The 21984-nt window shown below is 40.2% G+C and overlaps 1 protein-coding gene across 3 annotated transcripts in view; it reads right to left on the bottom strand.

Moving 5' to 3' along the window:
- Positions 1-21984, bottom strand: part of MYH11 (myosin heavy chain 11) — a 116818-nt gene that overhangs the window by 6923 nt on the left and 87911 nt on the right. For 2 of the 3 annotated variants that reach the window (XM_088474210.1, XM_088474211.1), the window contains 19 exons: positions 21634-21840; positions 20127-20264; positions 19915-20038; positions 19393-19564; positions 18792-19004; positions 16973-17117; positions 16682-16888; positions 16454-16558; positions 16200-16352; positions 15064-15312; positions 11181-11393; positions 9915-10127; positions 9586-9747; positions 9296-9424; positions 9104-9192; positions 7097-7220; positions 6811-7019; positions 5232-5340; positions 4041-4213 (listed from right to left, as the gene is read on the bottom strand). In XM_088474210.1, coding sequence (XP_088330336.1) covers positions 4041-4213; positions 5232-5340; positions 6811-7019; positions 7097-7220; positions 9104-9192; positions 9296-9424; positions 9586-9747; positions 9915-10127; positions 11181-11393; positions 15064-15312; positions 16200-16352; positions 16454-16558; positions 16682-16888; positions 16973-17117; positions 18792-19004; positions 19393-19564; positions 19915-20038; positions 20127-20264; positions 21634-21840 — 3134 coding nt within the window. Of the gene's footprint in view, positions 1-398; positions 432-4040; positions 4214-5231; positions 5341-6810; positions 7020-7096; positions 7221-9103; positions 9193-9295; positions 9425-9585; positions 9748-9914; positions 10128-11180; positions 11394-15063; positions 15313-16199; positions 16353-16453; positions 16559-16681; positions 16889-16972; positions 17118-18791; positions 19005-19392; positions 19565-19914; positions 20039-20126; positions 20265-21633; positions 21841-21984 lie in introns of all 3 variants that reach the window. The other variant, XM_088474212.1, reaches the window with a different exon arrangement.

Here is a 21984-nt window from a genome sequence, read left to right as displayed (position 1 = left end):
TGACAATGGAGAGACTGGCGTGTGTTAAGTTAGTTACATGCCATATACTGTCTGAAGTATGTCTATATAAGTGGGGAACGTTAGTCTTCATAATATAAATATTCCCTTATGAATTAGATGTCCAAGCCTTCAGATTTTGCAGGAAAAGGGTGGGTGTTTAAAGACACATTGCACGTTTCCTATTTCCCAATGTGCTACTCCAATTTTATCTTACAAGAACTTTGCAAAAGTAATTTTTGTTGTAATAAGTTTACTCTTTCTGGGTTCTAAACACAATCATATTTTATGTGGTTGTTCAAATACTTAGAGCTGGAGACATACAATGTGTTTTTAAAACAAGAGCTTAAAGTGGAAATATGTCCGACCAAGAGGAGCTGCAAAATTGAAGGCGTTGGTACCTGCTTAGTCATTGCGTTGTGTCCTGTGTCCCTCTGAAACAGAAAGTCTGCAGCTGTTATACCAGCACATCATAAAGAAGAACAAAACAAGTACAATGCATTATATTCTTTTGTTTGTATGCTCTTTTAGCTGTATTGTGCTCCTCTTCATATAGAGCTTTGGGAAAGTATGAGCATTGTAAAACAGACGGCTCCTTCATTATATGTCTTGTATAGAGTTGCAATTTAATCAAGCTCATTAGTTTGTAACTGGTCCTTAAACCAGTTCAATTCAAGTTGAACATTAGTTGATTCTTTAATATCTTAGCATAAAGTAAGTGGCTACCCGAATAGGCAATGGGATGGCTGGCACTTGTCTATTGTTCCACAATGGTGAACAGGCCCTGCAGCAAGGATATTTAGCATTTCAGTGATTTTCATTTAAAAACATTCATGAGGCTCTGTAACAAGGGCAATTTTGTTTTACTGATTACACACTGCTAGAAAAAAGGAAACTGCCCCCTTCCCAACTTGAGTCATCTGGTAGAGATTCTGCTGATATCTAGCTGCTCCTGAATGACATGTATCCAGCGTCGTACTGGGGCCTGAAGGGCCCCCGCAGGGAAGGCAGTGATAGGGTCTCATGCCTAAAGAGTGTGGACAGCCACCACAGAGGCTTTGCTAACTATTATAGAGGACACAGCCTGCAGACAACATGTATAATGTAGTGCATGCTCTGTTCATCCATGTTCCTGCTCTACCAGGTAACTGGCCCTGTAATAGAGTAACAATGTAAAATTCAAGTGCACTGTCTGAAACCTGGCATTAGAAGAGGAGGTGGGGCCCTCGGGCAGTGGTGCCCATCAGGCATTTCCCTTGTGGGCCAGTCCGACCCTGCATATATGACAAGTGTACAAGCATCCAGCCAATGGTTGCACAGAGCTTTGCACAGCTTGATTAGCATAATATACAGGCTTGCATTACATTCTACCAGTGAGTAGTAATTAAAACTAAAAAAAAAACCTAAGTAGACCTCTTCCTTCTGATAATAGGTCCTCTATCTGTGCTAGGAATATGTTCCAATTTCCAGTACGGTACTTCTGGGCCCACAGATGTTCATTCATTATGGTGATAAGTGATCCCAAGCGCAGACATACTTATATTTTCATTGTCCCTATTCCCTGAACATCAATACCATACTCGTGTACATATATCTTGCACATAGAGGCTAAGGGATATATTTAATAAAGGTCAATTTTAAATGATTTCAAATCGATCTAAATCAATTAACATCGATGTTATGTTTATGGGGCTAAATCACACATATACTAACAGACCATTTTTTTTTTTTTTTTTTTTTAAGTGTTAGTAAATGTGTGATGTAGCCCCAAAAATACATTGATGTTGATCGATTTGAAAACGATTAAAATCGACTTTTAGTAAATATACCCCTCAGAGTCATACAGTATTTCTTAGTATACACCACAGCTTAGCCATGAAGTCAGAACAATAACAATTTTAAACTAGAGAATAGACAGTTGGTTTTCTTATCGCTGCTTTAAGGGGCCTATCCATTACACGACAGAGTTGTGTAATGGATAGGCTGCAAACGTCCAGCGACGTGCACTCCCGCGGACGACTTTTGAAGACGTTTGTCGTTCCAACATGTTGGTCAATTTCTGCATATTGCTGTACGACTTTAGAAAGTTGTTTAGTGGATATGCAGTGGACGACCAACTATGAACTGCAAACGACTTCTTTAATGAATATTCACTGCACTCATTAAACTTGATAGCACTTTCCAGGGGTTTCAGTTCCATTAACAAGTGAAACAAGATGAATACTGTAGCTGTGTGGTTACATAATAATGTTTGGTATCATTTTTCTTGACAGAAATACTTTACTACTCAAACCTAATGTCTTCTACCATACAAGGTAAAGTAAAGGACAAGATGTTAAATAACTTTGGCACAGTATACTGGCACACTCAATTCCCCTGATAATGTGATCTAATAAGGGATTGGAGTGGCCACAGTGTGGAATAATAAACAAATATGTCCTAAAATGCCTCACTGCTTAACCATGTAATATAATGCTCTTTCATCTCCATTCCTGTTCCCACGCTCATAAATGTCTTTTGTTTTGATCTCCCAGAAGGTAAATGAAGAAAAGTATCAATACATACAATAAATACAGAGGCATTTTATAGACTCACTACAATTAGCAAATTGCCTGAATAGAGGTCTCAGGGCCTGATTCAGTGGCGCTTGCTGTTTGCAAGCGCTCGCTCTGAATCAGGGCAGGTATTTTTTATTTTCTCCTGCCCGCTCGCTAAGCTGTGGGTGCCCACCCACAGCTTGTGCGAGCGGGCTGGAGATGGTCGCGATTATCGCGACCATCGGGCTTGCGAGGAGACCCTGAATCAGGCCCTCAGTTCATTGCCTTTTTATCTTTTAGTTATAACAGCACAACCTGTGTGCATTTAAGTAAGAGACATTTCACAATTTTAAATATTTAACTCGTATGAAAATGTATTAAACATTGGATCATTAGGGTCTTTTGTATTTGTCGATTCTATGTATTCTGTGAAATAATGTTGTGTGGTTGCCCCGGACCTGACACTGTTGATCGCTGTGTATTATACTATGCTATGTCTATAATGTAATGTTTCTTATATTTGATTATTCTGTATGTATCTGACTTCTAACTGTTAACTGATACATAATAATCCTGAGATTATGTCTCCATGTTATACAGTTTTCTCTGTGGGTGAAAATTTAAAATTTTCCAAAAGAAACACAATCAAAAACATTGGATCATTAGTCCTTTAAATCTGGAAGTTTTTTGTCTAGTTGACTATGTCCTGAGTGCCTCTATTGTACCAATAATAGATAATAACAGTGGAGGATTTTACCTAGGGGCTGCAGCTCCCGCCAGCGAAATCCACCACCCCCAGTGAGCCAGTGAATCCATGCATCCATGTTTCGTCATGAGGTGGGTCATGAGGTGGGTGCAGGTGGTGCGGGCCACACCCAGGTGGTCCCACGGATGGGGTGACACCAAAATGCCGGCTCCTCTGCAGTGACAGGACTCAAGTGCTCCAGTGTGTCATTCTCCTGCAACACCCAGCTCCTGTCACAGAAGAGGAGCAAACAGTGCAGACTGCCCAGTCTCCGGGGGTAGCCCAGCATCTCAGGGGATGTCTGGGTGTGCCTCCGGCGCGTGGGGGGAAATCCAGAGTGCGCACCGGGTGTCACAAGATCCGGTGATGCATCTGAATCCATCCACTGGCTTCACTGGCAGTGGCTTCCCATTGGAGGCACTATTTGCTAATTACACACAGGACAGGCAGTCCCAAGGGGAGGTGTTTTCTCCCCCTGAGAATGCCAGTCCAGGCCACAATTATCAGACAGAGCGCTTACAGTAGGAAGCCGCTTCTCTGCCTTTCCGACAGCCCTACCCGGATTCTAGGGGCTGCAATCCCTAGAAGCCTGTGTTTGTGCACATACGCCAATCCCACCATTGCCTGTGTGAATGCGCCCGACCCGGCACCTGCCGGATCCATTGCACAGGTGCCAGAACTGCCTCCGGGCTGCAGCACGGCAGTCCCTTTACCAACGAGGGTAGGAACTGCTCGTAAATCAGTGAATTTGGCTATCTCACCTGAGTTTGCTCTTAAGCCCACCAAGCTCCCTGGTCAATGTCTCGTTACTCTCAGTGGCTTCATCCAGCTCTCTCTGCAATTTCCTGCGGGAAGCATTGAGTCGTTGTGTTTCTTCCTCAGCCTCCTCCAGCTGTCGTTTCAGTTGTTTCTGTCTTACATTTCCCTTTTCAGCCTAAAATGAAGAAAAAATGATTGTCTACAGAACCAATTATAGTCCAGAACTGGATGACGGACAAAATAAGTTCAGATTTGGCTGTCATATTGGTCAAGTAATCACCCCCTCCCTTATACATCTACACAACTAAAATGCCTCAGTGGAGGTTCTTTTACAACCCCATTGTGAATGTATGGCCACCTTGCGCACTTTAAGGTGCAAATCTAATCTCAGGAGGGGTTGGGTATGGGATGCCGGCGGGCAGAATCTCGACGCCGGGATTTCGATAGGGTAAAGATACGAACCCCTGTCGATCGGTATCCTAATCCTCCCTCCATGGTGCCTAAACCTAACTTCTCCCCCTAGTGCCTAAACCTAATCTCCCCCTCGCAAATGAAACCTAACCCTACCCCCTTAGTTTCTAACCCTACCCCTAGTGCCTAACCCTGCTACTTACCTTCGGGATGCCGGCAGTCGGGATGCCAGAGCCGGGATTCTGACAGGTGTCAGGATTCCGGCACCAGCATTCTGAGCGCCGAAATCCACACAGTTGGTGTTATGACTGCATCCGCTCAGGAGATGTCTCTGCAAACTAGGATTGCACCTTGGTGGAAAGAGATGTGGAGGTGCTATGCAAGGAACAAAGCTTGTTTTGCAATGCACAGCAAGTGTTTTGCACCTTCTAAATGTACCTTTATTGAGCTCACTACAATTAGCAACAGTGACAGCCTATAGCTATACAAGGTACACTTCATACATTTTACATTTCATGTGATGTTTATTCTGCTTGTGGGAGTGGGCTATGATTTAGTTAGCAGGGAGAGCCATTTAAGGTATATGATTTTCAAAAATATTGTAGCTGTGCTCCTTTCCTAACATATGAATTGCTGTACCTCTAAGTCATGTGTCTTGAAGAACATACTGTAGAAGGAATCCTTAAGTAGTAGAGAGCCTAGAAGCTCACTCTTAAGATTAAATGTACTTTGAGTATCATACTGGTTACAATCAAAGTGTCACTACACAGCACAGAGTTTACCTGTTCCTTGTACTGCTCGGCCTGCTTCCTCTCATCTTCAACTTGCAGAAGAGCCTCCTTAAGCTTTTTGTCTTTTTGGCGTTGAGATTTCACTGATGTCTGCTTGTCTCTGTAATAAGTGAAAGAAATCCCTAAGGTAAAGTGTGAGATGAGATGCTGATAGCTGCTGTGGAAGTTAGTGCACAGTAAGTGGAATGGTGGTGACAATAACGTGCTTAGTTATGAGTGACACACCTTCATTTGTTCTTGGGAGCAACGTTTGAAAAGTGATTGGGGATAACCAATAACCCCCATCCCCCATATGACCGATCAATGCCTTGCATAGACATGTTTAGTGGCAGGGGCGTCATAAATATTGAGGGTGCTCAAGAACCCATAACCCCAACTGAGCTGACTCCTATGAGTCTAGTTTTATGCTTTATTTTGCGAATACACTACAAGATTATAACATAAACTTCTCCTGTGACTGAACTGTACGTAGCTTGCTAGAATAAAAAAGTAATCTCACAGAATTTACTATTATCACATTTAAGGCTTACCCCTCAGTACCTTAAACACTGTCTGTACGAAGCCTGAATACTGATCCTTTGACCCTCAGTTAACAATTATCGATTAAGAGTGGAAATCAATTCACTGTGGGACTTACCGTAGGCCGTTAGCTCCCGGGTTAAGTCCCCGGAGCTATTCAGTTATTTCCAACTGTAAGCCCCGTATCCCGTGGTAAGCCCTGAGGCTAATGGGCAGAAAGGCATAGCTTCTAGGTTAAGTACCCAGAACTATACAGTTACACCGTGTAGTAAGTCCTATAGTTCTGGGTACTTAACCTAGAATCTATGCCTTACTGCCCATTAGTCTCAGGGCTGAGGGTGCACTCAATGCAGATTTCTGTTTGCACCCTCCTGAGATGCGAGTAGAAATCTGCATTAAGTGCACAGTGGGCAGTATCTGAATAGCTCTGCTCTGTATCCAATATAGAATTTTTTTATTAGAGCATAACATAATCATAGCACCATTAAAATTATGTTAACATTTAAGCTACTTGCGGCACTAAACATTGTCTCTTAGACTCAGAATACCTTCAATCATGGTCTGTCTCTACCCATGGGCAGATCTCCCCATTACACAAAAATAAAACTTCTGCAATGCTAAAGCCACCATCATCCCAGCTCTTACTATATATTCTCTCATCTTGCCATATAAATATCAGACTGAATTTCTCTATCTCAGGTCAATGACTCCTTACCGCTCAAACACTGAAAACCAATGAGTGAAGCAACAGTATACTATGAATAAAGTCCTAAATGGGAATAGATTCAAAGTATGGATATCTCACTTCCAAATATACATTATTGTTTTGCCCACCTTCTATAAGAAGATCATCTTCACGATTTTAAATAAACAATATTGGTTAAAAAAATATGTTACATCCTTTCTTGCTGGACATTAGCACTATGTCGCCCACTTGTAAATGACGGCCAATGTCTCCTCATCAAGGCTTTATAACAGGATGCTGGAATTGTGAATGTCCCTTAAATGCTGTGTCCTCCATGGATATCTGCTACCTCCTGACACTACCTACCTAGCTTCCTGTTCTAACTGTTCCTCCAGCTGAGAGATCTTGGCTTCAAGAGCAGTGATGGAGGATTTAAATTTGGACTTGACAGAGCTTTCCATTTCCTGCAGTTTGCTCTTGAATTCTTTGTTCTGTCTCTCCAGCTGCTGGCGTGCGCTCTCGTTCTTCTGTGCAGTGCTGCGCTCAGCCGCCAGTTCATTCGTCAATTGTTCTGTCTGCCAACGGAGATGGACATGGTCTATTGCGGCCAGTTCCATTGTAATAAAATGAACACCAGTGTAGTGGTACCTACCTGCTGCACTGCTTTCCTCATCCTCTCACCAATGCCCTCTATGTTAGTTTGTTCCTCTTCCAACTCCTCTTCTAGCTGAGCGATTCTGGCTTCCAGGCGGCGTTTGTCATCCTGGAGAGCGGATCTAAGCACATGAAATCAGTGATTCTGTAAATGACTGTTACACATTATACTATTTAAATACTTCTATATTGTAAAGTAATACCTGATGTACATCATGCTTTGGCAAAACAAAACAAAACAAACTAAATTATTAATTTACTACATTTACATATGTATCTTTTTACAGTATGATGTGAGCCTTAAGGTGCATACAGACGTAACGATTTTGTAACCAACGATTTTCTGTCAGATTTGCCATTGAAAAAGTGAACGATTTTTGCAGTCTAATGAACGATTTTTACAACGATGAACGAAAAATGTTCCTTCCCTTAATGAAAATCGTTATGTTGGACAGTCTGAAATGGACGATGAACGCTAACTACAAACAGGAGCGTGCCTGAACGATTATCGTTCATCGTTATAACTCAGAACTTGAAAGATTTTTTGAACGATAACAACGTCGTTAACGACAAATCGTTAAAAAAATTGTTACGTGTGTATGCAGTTTTAGGCTTTCAGAAAATTCCATTGTCCATGCAGATTTACTTATTTTCATTATCTGTAGACATAGCCAATGCAATGCATTTCAGCAACTCTGCCTGGGTATTAAATGCTCTATAGGTGGGATTCCTCTTAAAGATAATTGCAGGGTTTATTTTTCTGTGGGGGGTTTAATACTAAGCTTAAAGATCATTATTTATTAATGTGGACATGTAATTCTAATAATGTCTTTAAAACATGAAATAAACAATATTAAAATTCAGGTTAAACTTGTCACTGGTATTGGCTCTACAGGTTTAAAAATGTATCTTTGTAACCTTATATACGTCAGTCATGTTGTGAATACTGTGTTGGTGGGGCTTTGTGCTTCTTAGCATATTGTGTCTTCTTCAACACTGTATGTCAAATGAAACCATAAATTTACTGTATATATACTAATTATAGTATAGGGGGGAATTAAAGTAATTTACCGCAGGCTTATTGATGCCAGGGGCTATTTAATTAGCCCCGAAGGCAGCCCGCAAGCTGCAGTTAACGAGATCCCCGATAAATAGCCTGTTAACAGGTGCTGTAACTTATCCCGGATTCTATGTGTTAAACGGATGTTACCAGGTTAATTTAATGGGCAAGAAAAAGGGTCTCTAATTGAATAGCCCAGGGCATTGAAGCCTGGGGCTAATTGAATTCCCCCATATATTATGTATTGCCCATTTACATTCCCTTCCTATTTCAATGTTTCTCTTCTCTTTACTTCTATTTCTACCCTTTGCCTTACATGATATATTTTATGAGATGTATAGAACTTTTTTTTTTTGTTAAATATAATAAAAAGTTTCAAAGAAAATATTAAAGAAAGCTTGGTCTGGTTGACTGTGTACTAAAAACACTATATTGCACTGTCTGTTTTTTTTATGTGTATTTTGAAAGAACCTTTTTTTAATGAAGATACCAGTGATCCAATTGCTTGTGTTTAAAGGCTAGGGAAAAGTTATACGCTTGTATTGTGGGTCAGAAAGCTTACTGCTATTAATATACATTACGTACATTCTAAAAGAAAGTCCTCCCTTTCCTGGAGGCATAAGGCTGAATGTACGACTATTGCTACTGTAGGACACCAGGCCAGATAAACCGAAGCCATTAAACAGTTTAAACACTAACTCTAGGTGCAGCATCTGTGTATTGCCTGTAACTCCACCAAATCAGAAATGTTTCATTATCATTGTTTATCATTATCATCATGTTTCATTATACTCATTTTCAGCACAAAATATGTTTCACGTGAAACTTAATACAGAGTGTTCAATGCCAAGAAACCGTCTCCTGAATTTATGCAATGGTAGGAGGTTCCATGTTAGGCCTAATCCAGATCGCCCATTATAACTCAGCCTTTGACATTCTCCTTACTTTCCAGATGTACTTCCTGCAAGTTCTTCTGCCAGTTCCTCTTTCTCCAAATCAGATTGCTTTCTTGCCCTCTCAGCAGCAGCCAGTTCCTAGGAGAATAAAGGCCATCTATTAGGTACTGGGACTATTTATAATGTGTTCTCATGCAACAATTGTTTCATTTTCTTTAAAAGAAAAGACCACTTATTGTACCTCTTGTAGTTGCATAAGTTCAGCTTCTAAGCTCTTGGCCTTCTTCTCATTCTCTCTTGCAGTGGCAAATATCTCCTCCCGGGCGGCACGAGCATCATCAAGATCCCTCTGGAAGTCTTTAGTCTGAGCCTGAAATGTATGAAACCTTTCAGAAAAACCTGCATATGTACAGTATTATGTAAGTAGTAATACCACCACATGTAAAGTGGCTTCTGTGAGTATTATAAATTATGCACAATATTTCTTTGACCATAAGTTGTAACTTTTCTAGCTTATCTAATTATACTAACCTGTAACTTTCTAAGTTGTTTGATAGCTTCATCCCGGCCTTTGTTGGCAAAGTCAACTTGTCCTTCTAAGTCCTTAAGGTCAACTTCTAACTTCTTCTTGGCTGCAGCTGCTGTGGTTCTCTGTTTCCGCTCATCTTCCAGTTCTGTTTCGTACTCATGAACCTTGGAAAAGGAAAATGTTGATCACCCATGTTGATTATGCAATATAACAAAATACTGTATCTTCTGGTTAATAAAGATTGCAAAACTCCAGTAATTCACTAATCTTTAGTAATCATAATTCAACAAAGCATTATCCATTATGTCTCTGGGTCATGAGAATGTATTACCTGTTTAACCAGCTGTCTTCTCTTTTCCTCATTCTGCTCATCTCTAGCTTGTAAATCTCTATCAAACTGTGCTTTCAGAGCCTGCATGTTGACTTCCAACCTAAGCTTGGCATCTTCTGTTGCTTGAAGCTCATCTTCTAGCTCCTCTAACTGCGTCTTCATCTCTTCAACTTGTTGCTCCAGGGCTCTCTTGTTTTTCTCCAAATCGTGGACCTGCAGAAGAAAAAAAAATCCATCATTCATTTTCATAATTTGATTAGACATTTAGAGCCATATTCAATTTCAGCGGACCCGCGATACTTTTTCGCCTCCCAGACTTTTCGCCTACATCGCGTCTTTTGTAGGCGGAAAAGTATCGCAGCCGTCCCCGCTTTACCCCGTATTCAATATGGAAGTACGCGAAAACGGGACCCGGTGAAACTTGAACAGGCGGAAAGTACTGTCAGATTTGGGCAAATCAGCCTGACACCCCCCAAAAGATGCTCTGACATGGGGGTTCACTATGGTACCCCCCGATTTGGCTTGCTGAAGGTATTTCAAGCTTAACAAGATAAATGTGAAATGTTTGGGTGAACAGGTCTTGAGTCTATTTTTGAAGAGTGGAGGCTTCTCGAACTGTGTGGGGAAACGAGTTCCATAGAGTTTGGAGCCACAAAGCTGAAAGCTCGACCACCCAAATGAATTACACGAGATTCTATATACTGTTAATAGTCCTTCGTCAACGGATCGAAGTAATCGAGTGGGACAGTAAGAGATCAGAAGCTGCTTCAAGTACCTTTTGGCCTTGATCATGTAGGGCTTTGAAAGTCAGTAAGCCAATCTTGAAAACGATTTGGCACCTTACAGGCAGCCAGTGAAGTGAGTAGAGAATGGGTGTTATGTGGCTGGATTGGGGCTGGTTGGTTAACAGCCTGGCAGATGCATTTTGTACCATCTGCAAGCGGTGCAATTCTTTTGCTGGGAGACCAGGCGTACAATTGTTCATTGGTTGAAATATGCCATTTGGCTATTGTTTTCATTGATTGACTTGCAGTACTTTATGATCTGTGAGTTTTCTGACCTATTGACAGGTCTTTTATAGTGATGTCTGCCTTTTTATGTGGCTTCTATTGCACAAATATGTTTTAATGTGATTAATAAATGCTAAAGTTTTATACCCGGTAGACATAGTGTGCCCCAACAAGTACTTTTCTTTTTCTTTTGTATTTCACTTATTTATAAACTGGTCATCATTCATCAACATGAAGACAGGACGGTTTTACTTACATTCTTGCCTACATCATCCTTGGAGCTGACCAAGTCCTCCATCTCAGCCTTCAGTAGTTTATTCACTCTCTCAAGTTCTTCTTTGGATTGTACGGCTTCATCGAGAGCTCTGGCCAGGGATAATGCTTTAGTTTCCTTCTCTCTGGCCTCTGCCTCAGCTCTGTCTCGCTCATCTGCAAATTTTGAAGATATATTTTTCTCCTCTGCCAACATCTGTAGGAAAGAAATGATAATCATCCAGATATTCATTAAGATAAAACAATATATATATATATATATATATATATATATATATATATATATATTAGGGATGTGCAGGCTCGGATAGGTTCGAGTTTGCACGTGGAGTTCGGATTTTTCCCTCCAAAAAAACGGAACTCAGAACGAGGCAAAACGTCATCTTACATGGACGAACATCATTATTCCTGGACAAAAGACCAGGAATGATGATGTTCGTCCATGTAAGATGACGTTTTGCCTCGTTCTGAGTTCCGTTTTTTTGGAGGGAAAAATCCGAACTCCACGTGCAAACTCGAACCTATCCGAGCCTGCACATCCCTAATATATATATATATATATATATACACATACAATCTCAGCGGCACTCCGATATAAGGAACACACAGGCACAGGGGTTAGCTACATCTGGGAAGGCCCCCCCCTGCTGAAGAAATGATAGTTTTCAACCTGTCACAGCATCAAGTTACAGACATTGAGACTAAGGTACTATCTAAGGGCTTTTCCTTCGTCCCAACTGTATGCTTTGATGGCATGAGCTGGGAGGTTGAGAACTACAAACTCAATAGACAGCTCAAGCTTCATGAAGTTTATAAAGGAACAAAAGCAAAGGTGGTAAATAATAAGCCATCTGACGTACCTCAGAATTTAAGGAAACTAACATATAAGTCTGCTTATGACCCTGTCTCCAATAATCCCTCTATCAAGACTTACATGAATCTGGTAGAGAAGGATGTTAATAGAATTACATCACAGAATGCTCATGTACAACATAATCTTAATAGAGATGAATTCCAGGCTTTGAAGGATCTTTCCTCATATTCAGACATAGTAATCCGACCCGCGGGTAAAGGCGGGTCGATTGTTGTACAGGATTTAGTTGATTATCGTAATGAGGTGATGAGACAACTGTCTGATGTATCTGTGTATACTCTATTGGATGGGGATCCAACTGCTCGGTTTAAAAACGAATTACAATATTGTCTTGAGGGGGCTGTATCTGAGGGCATTATCTCTGAAGAATTGTTTGAGGCATTACTGCCTAAATTTCCAGTTACACCTTTATTGTATACTTTGCCAAAGGTGCATAAAGGCTTGGACAACCCCCCTGGATGACCGATTATTTCAGCACGGGGGTCGTTGTTCCAGCCGACCTCTATGTACCTTGACTTTTTATTGCAGCCTTGTGTTGTTGGACATCCTGAGTATTTATTGGACACTACCTCTTTTCTGAATAAATTAACGTCCCTGGGGGACATCCCACCGCACAGTTTACTGTGCAGTGCGGACGTCTCTAGCCTTTATACTGTCATACCAAATGAGGATGGAATCGATGCAGTGTTCCAGTTGATTAAGGATAACCCTTTATATAAGGGACCGGATATCAAACTAGTCCTGGAACTACTGAGGATGATTCTCACCCACAATTATTTTTATTTTGATGGGAAAATATACCTACAGCGCAGCGGCTGTGCAATGGGGTCGAATATGGCCTCATCGTACGCCAATGCATTTATGTTTTTGGCAGAAAAGACAATATTTTTTTCATCACACGATGTATCGAAGTGGATTCATTTCTACACACGATACATCAACGATATTTTTTTGATATGGACAGGCACCGGGGAACATCTAGAAGAGGTGATTAGGGAACATAATGCTTCATCCAGTCCTATTAAAGTAAGTATGTGTATTGATTCGAAAAGAGTAACATTCCTTGATGTTGAGCTACTACATCAAGATGGCAAATTAAATACATCACTATTTCGTAAGCTTACTGACAGGAACACTCTTCTTCACGCAACTAGTTTTCATCCAAAACACTCAAAATACAGTTTACCGTGCTCACAGTTTTTGAGAGCGAGAAGGATATGTAGCAATAAGGAGATTGCGGAACAGAAAATTAATATTATGATCAATGATTTTTTGAGTAGAGGGTATGACGAGGAGTCACTATTAAAGGCAAAGGATAGAGTGTTTAAAATTCCTCGGGAACAATTATTAACATCCAATATTAAAAAATCCCAGAGAAAGTGCATGCCTTGGACAAATCATTTCAATATACTCAGTAGTACTATTAATTCATTGGAATGTATTACAAGAGGATAGCGATTTGAATCTGACGGATACCAAAATTATGGTATGCTACTCTAGGGGCAAAAATATCCGGGATTGGATTGTCAAGATGGATATTAGTAGGACTGAGAATAAACAAGAGGATCTATTTCTGAGAAAAGAGAGGCTGTTATAAATGCCTCAATTGCTTGACATGCAGATACTTAATCACAGGTGATGTTTTGCCCACCCGCATAAAGGGACACGCTATCAGATTCAACATCGAGTCGGATGTATGACTAAATTTGTGGTGTATTTGATCACATGCCCATGTGGGCTAAGTTATGTTGGGAAAACTGACCAAACCCTTCGTGAACATATGGCGGCACATCGTTCCGACATTCGGGCAGCGAATAGGTCTGGCACTAGTGATCAGCCAGTGGCTCGGCATTTTGCCGAAGCAGGCCACAATTTATCTACACTTTGCTATATGATTGTCGACCATATACCACCTATGCATAGAGGGGGCGATAGATCACGAAGATTGTTACAATGTGAATCCCGCTGGATCTTCCGGCTGGGTACTTTATTTCCTAAAGGCCTCAATGATAATCTGGACCTACACTGTTTCATTTAATGCAATATGCCTTGTGAACGGCAATGTGGTTATGAGTAGATGCATGACAGCTTTGTAATTGCTAATGAGGGTTGTTTTCATGATGTAAGTTTTATTGGTCCCGTGTTCACTACGGACGTCTGTCCGGGTGTAATATGGGTATTATGGTGTTATTGGTAATGATGGAGATATGCAATGATGATTAGTAATTTAGATTTACTGATGAGTGTCCAATATCTTTGGTTATGCTGGCTGCCTATACAAATTCATAGGTGTTACAAATGTGTGGGTATGCGCTCTCCATAATGGATCTATACAAATGAAATCCATGGTACAACATTATGTTTTGTGGGAGGATAAGAAACTTGAAGTCCTAGTTCTCAATCGTGCGCTGGATTAGCAGACTTATGCTTGAAATTGAAACAACATTGCTTTCTTGTTTTTAACCTGTTTTAGATATTGATGGTAACCATGGCAATGGGCCGTGCAGGATGACGTCATCTGTGGGCGTTTACTGACCGGACCCGGAAGCTGTGGAGCCGCACATGGTGTTTGGTGGTGGGGTATAAGTAAGTGACAATTTTTTGACATGTTTGTATCCTGATGACGATGCAATAAAGGTATCGAAACGCTGATGTAGCTAAAAAGATGTAGCTAACCCCTGTGCCTGTGTGTTCTTTATACCGGAGTGCCGCTGAGATTGTATGTTTATATTGCTGCTGTAACACAGCATGCTGCGGAGGGCACCCGGGAGTGATTTACATTTATAGTGGGAGTGCCATTCTATTGCTTTGTATATATATATATATATATATATATATATATATATACACACAAAGAATTGGTATGGATGACCGCCGGACCTATAGTCCGATGCCGGGCTTTCACTGTCGGTAAGCCAGCGGTCGGCATTTCGACCGTCAGCTTCCATCCCTATATATATTGTACTTTCCAGTTCCATCTATTATAACTCACCTGGTCAAACTTCTTCTGCTTTTTCTCTAGGTTGGACACAAATTGACGTTGATTATCCAAGTCCACTACAAGGTCATCAAGCTCCTGCTGCAGTCGGTTCTTGGTCTTTTCCAGTTTGTCATAAGCAGAAGCTTTTTCCTCAAACTGTTGGGTCATGCCTTCAATGTCTCTCTGGAACTTCTTCTTGCCTTCTTCCATTGACTCTATAGTGCCAGTAAATTCTTGCACTTTCCTCTTGGAATCTGAGAGCTGAAACAGGAAATTAGTGAGAGTATGATAAGCTACGTAAGTATATTTAATCAGTCATTGCAATGCCTTGTTTGTGGCTGCCTACTGTCCAGAATCAATAGATTTTAAATATGAACATTTGTGCATAGCGTAGATCAGAACTTACATTACTAGAGCATACTAGCATTACAAACTGCTTTGATAACTCCACTAATTCCACAACATTTGGGATGTGTAAAACATGCTTGTGTTAGTTGTGCAATCTGAGCAGTACTAGATTGCCCACTGACTTTCTTTAACACCCATAATACAATTGGTTTTCCTGTGTGTTTTTGGAATTGACGCCGCATTCTATAAAAATACCCTATTTTGGTTGCAGTACCTGTTGCTGGCACAGGGCATTTAAATACAAGTTCTTGTGCATGAGATGATTGCTAACGATAATTTCATAACACACAAAACCTGTCATTTCTCCAAACTAGTAAAAACCTGGTAGTTCCTTCAATGGCCCTCAGTGGTTATCGAGATTCTCCGCCCAGAATTCCATGACTTGTTTAATCAGAAGCATCAGAACAACCTGTGCCATTACTAATTACTCTACTTCCTAGAGATTATCTAAGTGAGATTGTACCAGAGGTGGGTGACTCAATAACCTTTTTCCCTTTTATGGTGATCTCCATGTTTTTTTCTGGATTGTATAAAAGAAAAGATAACATGGTTCTGCTTTAAATTACTTGTTATTAAAATGTGATTATGTCACATTCCTATTACTCTGGTAATTAGACTCAAATAAACAGTTAGTGTGTGTTTCCTGTTTATTAGAAATCTTGCACTAATGAATATATGCTACAAATAATACATTCCCTGGGTCTTACACGTGAACTGTAACATTATTCTGAATCCATTACCTGAATGTTCAGTGTAGAGATGTGACGTTCTAGGTTCTGCTTGGCCTCCACTTCCTCATCTAGTTGTTCCTGGATACTATTCTTCTCATCTTCTACCTGACGAAGTTTGGTGGCCACATTCAGCTTCTGTCGAGTCTCTTCTTGTAGCAACTCCTACATAACCAAATCTACTGATTAACATCCACTCAGAAAAGACACTTCTAAGCATGTGCAGAAATAAACTATAGATATATATTGAAGGTAAAATAATTTACCTGAGTATCCTGGAGCTGAGATCCCAAACTTGCAACATCTTTGGAAAGCTTAATGGACTTGGTCTCTACTTCACTGAGTATAACAGTAACGCTTTCCAGTTCCACCTGCAGATAAAAAGACACTTGTTTTATAGTAAGCATTGAGAGAATCTTGGCAGCTACAAATAATTGAGAATGGTTGCTTCTGAAATGAAAGTGCTTCAGTTCATTTATTTTGCACTTCCCTACCTGTACTCGGTGTGATTTTTCGGTCAGCTCATTTCTAGCCCGTTCCCCCTCTGTGTACTTAGACTGCACCTCTTGCAATTGGACTTCAAGTTTCTTCTTCTTGTGCTCTACATCTTGCTTGGCCTGGTTTAGTGACCTGATTTCTATTGTGAGCTCAGAGTTTTCTTTCTCCAAACCTTGTTTGCTCTTTTCCAAATTGACTTTAACCTAGGGACAGAGAAGATGTTACCGCGTTAAGTTACTTTGCTAATGACTGCATCATATTTAGTACTACAAATGAAGACACCTTACCCTTTTTACTTGTTCCAGTTGTTCTGTTATCTCTTCAAAAGCTTGAGTGTGTTTCTGTCTCATCTCTTGGACCTGGGCTTCATGCGTTCTTGTCTCTTCTTCCAAAGCCCTTTTCAACATTGTTACCTCCTGTTCTCTCTTTGCTCTGTGGGGAAATGCATACTTTATGCTTACTGTATAAGTAAAACACACTGGAAATATATAATTTATTACTATTATTGTTTTTATTTCCTACAATAATATACATCAGTCAATAATAACAGATAAACATTTCATTATAACAATACAAACAATAACTTTTTTTAGGGGTAGATTTACTATGGAGCGGGTTGTCAAAACCGCCAATTATAGGCAGCTGTGACCAATGGATTTAAAACGACAATAGAACAAAATGCTAACCTTGCCCAGTCTAGCATGCTATTGGGTAAACTCGCCGATGAATGCCAGTTTTGACAATATGCTCTTTAGTAAATCTCCTTAGAGTAAAGCTGCATACACACGTAAAGATTTTCTGCCCAACCATCCAACTAGTTGATTGGTTGGACTGAAAATCTGGTAACGTATGGGAGTAACTGATGATCAGCAATTTGCTCCTAAATGCCAGAAAACAGATGAAAATGGTCGTCAGACAAATTTGTTAAATGTCTGATCTAAACAATTTGTTCAAACAACAGTTTTGGTCCATTTTCCAGCATTTGGGAGCAAATTGCTGATTGTCATTTGCTTTTATACCTTACCAGATTTTCATACCAACCAACTAGTTGGATGGTTGGACAGAAAATCTTTACGTGTATATGCAGCTTAAGTGTCATGGACTATAAGTGATGGGTGTAGATGGAGTTTTTAATTAAAAATGGGTTCTTGAATATATCAGAAATAGTTTTTTACTTCAAAATTCAGTTAAGAATCGATGAGTGGGGGTTTGGGGAGTATTTCTTTGAGGTAAAATGCTTAACTACTAATGGTTTGCAAAGAGAAACATACTGTAGGGAATTCTTAATAGCTACCATAATAAAACATAATTATTATGTGCCACAACTTGAAACTGTTCATTGAATTGAATCGCTACTTTTAGAGAAAGTATCCCAAGTTTGAAATTTTAGTGAATAGCCAAACTTTATTTACTTCATGTAAATGACATGATGACCGACAATGTCTATTCCCTAAATTGTAGATTTATGGACATAATTATAGTGAACAAATTATGATTTCTAGAAATAATGTCCATGGATCTGATTGAACATTTCCATCTATCCATTAGACTTTGAATTTTGGGCATGAGAAAAATACAGGTTAACGTTTGATTGCTTGCATAATTCCCTAATTAACCAAAAATTCCACCCCCTGTCAACATTTCTATGAAGTGAAAAACCAAGGAGGCAGAAGATCTTACTGACAATTTTACAAGAAGAGGTACAGTTGGTAGACCCTTTGGAGAAACAAAATGAGACATTTTAGAAAAGCGATCTACCACAAGCTATGTGAATGTATCCTTGGACGGGTGGAAAATTAGTAATAAAAACATATACAGGCCTGTGGATCCCATCATAATGAGGATCCCATCATAATAAGGTTATTTTGACAACAGGCACTGAAATGCCAGGTGCACAAACATAACACCTAAAACTGCAATAGCATGCAATGCATAAACTAAGTCCATGGGCCATTCTTAGAAGAACTAGATGGTGTCGTCCTGTTTCTCCACTCACTCACTAACAAAGGTCCATCATAAGTGAAGTTTCTAAGAGGACATCAGTGGCATCCATAGCCTGTGCACATTGTCATGGGTAATAGATAATGCGGTGTTAGAAATACCAACCGGAGCTCTTGCTGTGTGGCCGTGCTGTCTAGTGTATCCTCCAGCTCTGTCTTTAGGGCTTCCAACTCTTCACCCAAGTCCCTCTTTTGCTTCTCTGCCTTGTTTCTTGCTGCTCTCTCTGACTCCAAATCCTCCTGGAGGTCAGAAATATGAGACTCCAACTCACGGATCTTTTTCAGAGCATTATTTTTCTGGGCAGTTTCATCTTCAAGTCTACAGGTGATATACAACAGAGATGGGGTGTGAACAGATGTCCATAATAGCAAGTACTGCAGTATAGTAACATCCTGAGCTCATATAATGTGAGTCCTGAAAGCCACAGATAATGTGTCTCTTCATATTTCACCTCTGTAATCGAAGTGAAGATTGAGTTAACAAACATCCTATTATTCCTGGATACATCCTGCAAACAATGACTTCAGCTTTCTATGGCCCCCATTTACTAACGAGTTTTTTCACCAAAATGAGTGATAAATTTCACTGTTTCACTATTATATCTCTAACCTAATCAGTTTCCTTTGTATTCAATCTCTTATCCTGCAATCTCCCAGCCCTGTAACTATTGTCCATCTTGTTTGACCAGTAGGATATAACTTGTCACCTGGCGAGGGCAGCCTGTAGTTCCTCTTCTTTTTTGGCTAGCTGTAGTTTGAGCTCAGCAATCTGGTTTAGCAGATCAGCAATTTGTTCATGAAGGTCACTTGATTCTCCTTCCAGCTTTCTCTTTACCTTATCCAGCTCTTGTCTGCCCTTTTCTTCTTTCTTCAGGCGCACTAGAACAAGGACAGATAGAGGTCACATTGAAATATATGGCACTTACACATGTTGTGATGTCACACTAATGCTTTTGGGGTTCTTTCATTTAAACATATTCTGTACGTAGCTTATACATAATATCAATCAGAAAATGTTGATTTAGGTTCAAAGCTATATTTGTCACTAAACACCTAGTCTAATGTTCTATAGAAAGTATCATTTTAAAATATGAATTTCTGGGATTCAAATAATAAGCACACAGCATAGTCATTCCTAATAGTGATACTATTATCGCAGCTTCCTTGTTTGCGGGCGTATTATTTGTAGTGCTAGTGAATTAAAGCGTTGGTGACTGATGATGTCATACCTTCCAGTTCTGAGATCATAGATTCATGTTTGTTTTTTAATTTAGTCAAGTTCTTTGCTTTTTCCTCTTCTTCAGCCAGATTAGACGTTAGGTCACTCACTCTCTCTTCCAGCACCTTTCTCTCCTGTTTTCAAAAATATGGAGATGTCTATTCTCTTACAAGGAAAAAAGGAATCTATCAATTTCATAAGGGGTTCTGTATAAGTATTTACCTTAACTAACTTGTTGTTCTGATCATCCATTAAAAGAACATCATCGTCCAACTTCTTTATCTTGGCCTCAGCTGTCACTTTCTCCAGTTGCAGTTTCTGTCTAGCTGCTTCCTCTTCTTCTAACTGTTCCTCCAGGTCCTGGAAGGCAACCCATGCTATCATGGTACAGATATATAGATTTCTTTGCACTATGTCACGTACATGCTCATTTGAAGGGATAATGACAAAAGCATAACATGGAAATTGGTATTAGTGAGCCCCACTCCTAATTTATTACTTTACACTTGAAAGGAAAGATGCTATTTTATATGGGTTCTTTTTAAACTGCTTTGTGGTGCCAAGGCCCCAACTGTGAGTGCTTCAGTTCTCTTTTTAGGACAAAATCCCTCTTTCCTTCCACACTGTTGCATTTAATATGTAAATCTCTTATGGTATTTGATTTGTTATATTTTGTCTTTTATCATTAATTCCGGTAACTTCTGATAACTTCAATAAGCTGCTAGTATTATTCTTTACTGTACTAACTATGCAAATATCAAATACAAACGTGTGAGAAGAGCAGAGCATGACCAGGAAAACAAAGTAGGTGAAGCCAATATTAAGATGGTTTGGCAAGAATAAGATAAGCCTAATATAAAGCTGCAGTGGGCACCTTGGGCAAATCGTCCTGTCCTCCAAAATTCCATAGGAACATACTTTGGTGTAAATTTACTATGCGGCAGTTTCAAAAACCCAGGGCCCAATTCAGACCCGGACGCTAGGCAGCGATCACACACAACCGAATGGGGCAAGAGTATGCAAATCCCGAGTTCGCACGGCCTGGCTTAAGGACGCCCTCTAAATCTTAATGAGCGTCAGCAGTGTGAATGCACGCCAGTCTAATGACACCCACTTTTCATTCTTAGCACACGTCATCTCCAGGAAGTGTATGCAATATCAGTAACATCGAGAGCCATTGGAGCTGCTTGCAGCCCTTGAGGTCGACCCTACCCTGCCACAAGCACTGCTTGCACTTGCACATCCACTCCCCCATTTTCAAAGACCAGCCTCTGTCACTACCCACAAACGGCACTCAAGCTAGAGAGTGAAATTAGGCTGGCATAAGATCGCTTCCCGATCGCTATGACTGGCTCGCACATGTGCAATGTGATGTATGCTCAAAAGTGAAAATCGTCCAGCTATGAACGAACGCAGCCTAGCGCCCGGGTCTGAATCGCCCTGCCAGTGTCTTCATGGGTTTCGGCCAAAGGATTTAAAGGGGCAATATTATTTGATACAAAGCCAGGTGTGTTTTGTATTTATTATTATCGTCCCTAAATCCAATAGCTGACTGAGCACTGCATAGTAAATTTACCCATAAATGTACCCATAGTTTGCAACAAACCAGAATTATAATTATGATAGAAAAGAAAAATGTAATATCATTATTCAATTTCATTCTAGTCATGGATACTGTTTTTTAAAGAAGAAAATTGGTTTAGCAGGAACATGGCAAGTGATTCAATACCTGCATCTGCTGCAACATCTTCTTCTTCTCCCCTTGTAGCTGCTGTCCACGTTCCTCTTCCTCTTCCATCCTGGCTTCCATTTCATGAAGGATCTCTTCCAGCTCTTGTTTCTTGGTTTGTAACCGTATGCGCATCTCTTCTGCTTCAGCGTACAGCTCGGTCTCAGCCTGAAGCTGCTCCTGGAGAAGATTCTTCTCTTCCGTCAACTGATTGGATAAAGGGTGAACAAAAAGTGTAAGACTGGGCATAGAAGTCTATCTGCAAGCCATAGAAGCTTGCTGATATTTCTTCAGAATTCTTGGTCGCTCTTGAAAGATGACAAAAATATTAAATTCTACAAGAACTATTGA

This window comes from Taudactylus pleione, unplaced genomic scaffold, assembly GCF_031769625.1.
Source record: "Taudactylus pleione unplaced genomic scaffold, aTauple2 ptg000149l, whole genome shotgun sequence".
Classification (NCBI taxonomy): domain Eukaryota; kingdom Metazoa; phylum Chordata; class Amphibia; order Anura; family Myobatrachidae; genus Taudactylus; species Taudactylus pleione.
This window is presented reverse-complemented; position numbering and strand designations above follow the sequence as displayed.